Source organism: Antrostomus carolinensis, unplaced genomic scaffold, assembly GCF_000700745.2.
Source record: "Antrostomus carolinensis isolate BGI_N321 unplaced genomic scaffold, ASM70074v2 scaffold30056, whole genome shotgun sequence".
NCBI classification, from domain to species: Eukaryota; Metazoa; Chordata; class Aves; order Caprimulgiformes; family Caprimulgidae; genus Antrostomus; species Antrostomus carolinensis.
The window spans coordinates 13,720-18,383 of NW_010323009.1; the positions used below are offsets into that span (position 1 = coordinate 13,720).

Sequence of the window (4,664 nt, forward strand, 5' to 3'; positions counted from 1 at the left end):
GCAATGTGGGGAAACCTGCTGCAGCCCCCGCAGCCCTGCTCTACTTGGTGGGTGCTTGGGGAGGCTGGCTGAGCCCTACCAAGGCTGTCCCTCTTCAGGAGCTGGCCCAGAAGCTGGAGAAGCAGGAGAGGACCACACTGAAGCTCCAGAAGCAGCTGAGAGCCTATGCAAAGCAGATCCAGGAGCTCACAGGCAATTGCCTGCATGGGAGGGAAGGGTGGGGCTGGCTGGAGGGTCACCAGCTTGGTTTGAGGCTAGACTGGAGCATGGCCCAGCCTCAACATGGAGAGCAGAGTCCTCCCCCCACAAATGCTGGGGAGCATCTGCTTGGACTGAGCTGAGGGGACCTGATCTGGGTCCCACAGCCTGGGACGCAGCAGGATGTGACCTGTGCTCTTTTCCTCCAGTAAAGAGAGAGGCTGTTGGGCCAGTGCAGGAGTTGGCTGCGTCCGCGGTGGTCCTGTCCCGGTGCCCCATGGTCCCTACCCAGGCTGGACAGTCCCAGGCCATGCTAGCGTGGAGGATGGAGGATGAAGGGCGCATTATCAAGGCCATCATCACAGGTAGAGTATGGAGAGATGGGAACGCCTTACCCAAGCTTCGTCTCTTGCCAACCTGGGTGTGAGAACATCCTTCCAGTGTTGTTGGGGCAGCATCCTGCCTGGCTCAGGACCAGTTGTCTATAGCTGCTGGATCCCAACTGTCCTGCTTTGCCCTGCAGACTACAAACCACAGAGCAGCCCTGGGATGCTCCCAGACCTGCCAGCCTACATCCTCTTCCTGTGCTTCCGGCACGCGGACCACTGCTGTGATGAGCCACGGGCCCGCTCCCTCCTGGCTGCAGCCATTGATGCCATCAAAAGGGTCATGAAGGTGCTGAGCTTGGGGGTGCGGTTTGGGCTGAGGAGCAGGAGCTTCACTGGCCAAGGTGGGGATGGCCCTGGGCCAGCATCTGCCTGACTGCAGTGTCCAGCCTGAGCATCTCCTGGGGTGGGGGATGTCACTGGGTGCTTCAGGGCTCCTGCAGGAGGGTCCAACAGCTCTGCACCCCCACAGCCTTCACCAGGCTGCAGTTCTGTGTGGCTCATGGAGCTACTGTGGGGTGTGAGGGCTTGCTCCTGTCACCACCAGCTGACCCCAGTGTTCTCTGTTCCCTCCTGCAGAAGCACAGTGATGACTTTGACACGGTGGCACTCTGGCTGGCCAACACCTGCCGGCTCCTGAACTGCCTGCGCCAGTACAGCCAGGAGGAGGTAGGGCTGGGCTGCAGGACATCTGCCACCTCTCTGGGAAGGGTGGGAGCTTGGTGGGGACAGGTTTTTCCCCACCTAGGGCTGCATCTTCTTTGTCCCCAACCCAGGTAGGCAGGGATGTGCTGGGCTGACTCTACTTTGTTCTTGCTTGGGGTCCCATCTGTGTCCCCTGGTACTACTGGCTCTGACCCAGCCTCTGCCTACAGAGCTACTGGAAGGAGAACACGGCGCGGCAGAACGAGCATCGCCTGCAGAACGTGGACCCCCAGAGCTCCTGCCACAGCCTGGATGCCCTGGCTGTCCAGCTCTACCAGCAGCTCATCCGCACCGCCGAGAAGCACCTCAAACCCATGATTGGTATGGCCTGGGCTTGGGGGCTCACAGGACGCTCACAGGATACTGGTTCTGGGAGGGAGCACCATGCTCAGCTCCGTTCCAGAGGCTGCACCCAGAGTGGGAAGGTAGACTTTGAACTGGGGGGCTCCTTCTATGAGATACTATCTGCTCCTTGAGTATCACAGCTTGGAGGAGGTGACGGGGAGCTGAAGTGGGCTCAGCACCCTCGGGGACCTTGGGCTGCATCCATGGAGAGCTCTGTTTCCCTTGTGCTTGCTCTGCAGCCTCGGGGAGCAGGACCAACCCCTGGGCCAACTGTCCTGGAGGTGTCATCGGTCCCTGCATCCCCCTGCTCTGGGACACAGAGCCGAGGAGTGCTGGTTGTACGAGGGTACTGGTTGCTTGAGGCACAATGCAGGGTCTCTGCTTCCTTGTGACGAGCCTTTTCTACCCTTTAGTTGCTGCAATGCTGGAGAGTGAGCCCATCCAGGGCTTGTCTTCTTCCTGCCCTCCTGGCCACCGCCGGTCCTCAGCAGCCCCTGCCCACACCCTGCCTGAGCTGCTGCAGCAGCTGGGCTCCTTCCGTGTAGCGCTGGACCACCATGGGCTCGTCCCCAGTGTGGGGCACCAGGTCCTGCGCCAGCTCTTCTTCGTCATCAGTGGCACCACCCTCAACTACCTGCTGCTGAGAAAGGACACGTGCTCTTGGAGCCGTGGCATCCAGCTCAGGTCAGTCCCTGTGCAGCACAGGGGTATTTGGGGGAGCTGGGACATGGCCTGTGTCTCTCCATGACCTGGTGTCCCTGGCAGGTACAACATCAGCCAGCTGGAGCAGTGGCTGCGGGCAGAGGGGCTGCAGCAGAGTGGGGCCCATGAGGTGCTGGAGCCCCTGGTCCAGGCTGCCCAGCTGCTGCAGGTGAAGAAGGTGACGGAGGAGGACGCTGGAGCTCTCTGCAGCCTCTGCACAGTGCTGTCACCCCAGCAGGTACTGGAGGGGTTGGGGCTTGCTGCCTGCTGGGCACTCATCCTACCCTGGGGCTCCTTGGCCTCCCTGGGGGCACTAGGGATGCTCTGGGCTGAGGACCACACCATATCTCGCAGTGTCGGGATGTGCCCAGCCCCTCCCTGTTCATGATCCCCACCATCTCCTTCAGGTTGTGAAGATCCTTCGGGCTTACACCCCAGCTGTTGGGCTGGAGGAGCGCATCAGTCCCAGCTTCATCAGCAGTGTTGAGGTAAGTGGGACATGGGGTTCAGTGTTGTGGGGGGACTGTCCCATCTGGGCCCCCTTACTGGAGCAGCCCTGAATGTAAATACTGTGTCCCCACAGAAGCAGCTCCAGGACCAGTATGGAGGGGAACCCAGCCAGCTCCTGGTGGACACCAGCCACCTCTTCCCTGTGCACCTGCCCTTCACTGCCTCCCCCCTGCATCTGGATGAGCTCCGTATCCCTGATGCCCTCAACCTGCCCTTCCTTGTCCGCCTCTGAGCCCAGGTCCAGCCCTGGGCCACTGAGGGCTGTCTGAACCCCATGAGGTTTGGGAAGACCATGAAGACTGGGGCTGCCACACTTTTTATGTGTGTTATTCTTCTGGGAAGTTATTTATTGAAACTCAGATGTCTTGTTTGTGGCCATGGCAGTCCTGTGCTGGGGGGTTTGGCCACTTTTTTTTAATCCTTTGAAGTTAATAAAAGTCTTTGCAGATAGCTTTGGTGTCCAAGGCTATCTGGAGTGGGTGTGCTGTTGGCAGGGTGGCGTGAAGGAGCTTGGGGACCATCACTGTGGCATTACTAAGACTATTCATGAATTATGGAATGGTTTGAGTTGGAGAAGACCTTTAAAGATCATCTAGTTCTAACTTCCTGCAGTGGGAAGGGATGTTTCACTAAATGTTATTCAACCTGATTTTGGAACATTTCCAATGATGGGGTTTCATAAGTTCTCTGGGCAAACTGGTCCACAGTGTCCCGCCTTCATTGTAAGACATTTCTTCCTTTAGACTTAGACTGGACTCAAGTCCAAAATTAATCTACTTATGTTTCAGTTTGCCCCAGAAGGGCAGCTGGGCCTATAGAGGGCCCTGGGGTCTTTGTAGATCAGCAGGGTCCTGCATGGGCTCTGGCAAAGTGTTGATGAGTTATTCTCTAGGCAATTGGGAGAAATCTCTGGATTGGCAGCCCTTCTCCTTCTGGGAGATGTCAATTTCCCAGACATCACCTGGGAATACCATCCTGCTCTCATGAAGCTTATGGAAGAGAACTTCCTATCACAAGTACTCAGGGAGCCAACTAGGAAAGATGCCTTCCTAGACTTGTCAGTTGTGAATGGAGAAGGACATGTGATGGTAGGTGACTGTCTTGGCCACAGTGAAGTCTGGCTTTGCAGGAAGACTTACATGCTGAGAAGAAACAAAAGGCCAAAGCCTTTAGAGTGGAAACTGGCCAGTGCTGTGTTGGACAACAAGCAAAGCTTTTTAAAGTATGTGAAGAGCAAGAGGAGGCCTGGGGAGAACATTGGACACATATTTGTTGAAGGGGGTCACCTGAGTAATAAGAATGAAGAAAAAGCAGAGGCATTCAGTGAGGTTTTTTGCCTCAATCTTTAATAATCCTGATGGACTTTGGGCTGTCTGGCCCCCTGAGGACCACAAGTGTGGGAACAGTGACTCCATTTGTGGACACCGAAATTGTCAGGGCCAGTTGTATCAGATGAATGTTTGTGAGTCTGTGACAGTTTCCCACATCATTCTCCTGCAGAAACTGGCTACTAAGGGCTTGGATTTACTCTTTGGGCAAAAAATGGGCTGGATGGCCAGGCCCAAAGAGTTCTGGTGAATTGAGTTAAATCCACTTGGTGGCTGGTCACCAGTGGTGTCCCCAGGGCTCAGTACTGGGGCCAGTTCTGTTTAACATCTTTATCAATCATCTGGGCGAGAGGGGATCAAGGGCACCCTCAGTCAGTTTGCGGATGACACCGAGGTGGGCAGAAGTGTTGTTCTGCTGGAGAGTAGAAATGTTCTATAGAGGGATCTGACCAGGCTGGTTTGATGGGCTGAGGCCAATTGTATGAGATTC

At 56.3% G+C, this 4,664-nt stretch overlaps 1 protein-coding gene across 1 annotated transcript in view; it reads left to right on the top strand.

Moving 5' to 3' along the window:
* LOC104526890 (unconventional myosin-Vb) overlaps nucleotides 1–3,078 on the top strand; it is a gene marked incomplete at its 5' end in the record, with an annotated part of 14,314 nt that extends 11,236 nt beyond the window's left edge. The window contains 9 exon segments of the mRNA XM_029085576.1: nucleotides 74–198; nucleotides 408–563; nucleotides 722–873; nucleotides 1,164–1,253; nucleotides 1,460–1,610; nucleotides 2,048–2,318; nucleotides 2,400–2,574; nucleotides 2,744–2,824; nucleotides 2,920–3,078. Of these exon segments, the coding sequence (XP_028941409.1) occupies nucleotides 74–198; nucleotides 408–563; nucleotides 722–873; nucleotides 1,164–1,253; nucleotides 1,460–1,610; nucleotides 2,048–2,318; nucleotides 2,400–2,574; nucleotides 2,744–2,824; nucleotides 2,920–3,078 (1,360 nt within the window).
* Nucleotides 3,079–4,664: the final 1,586 nt, after the last annotated feature.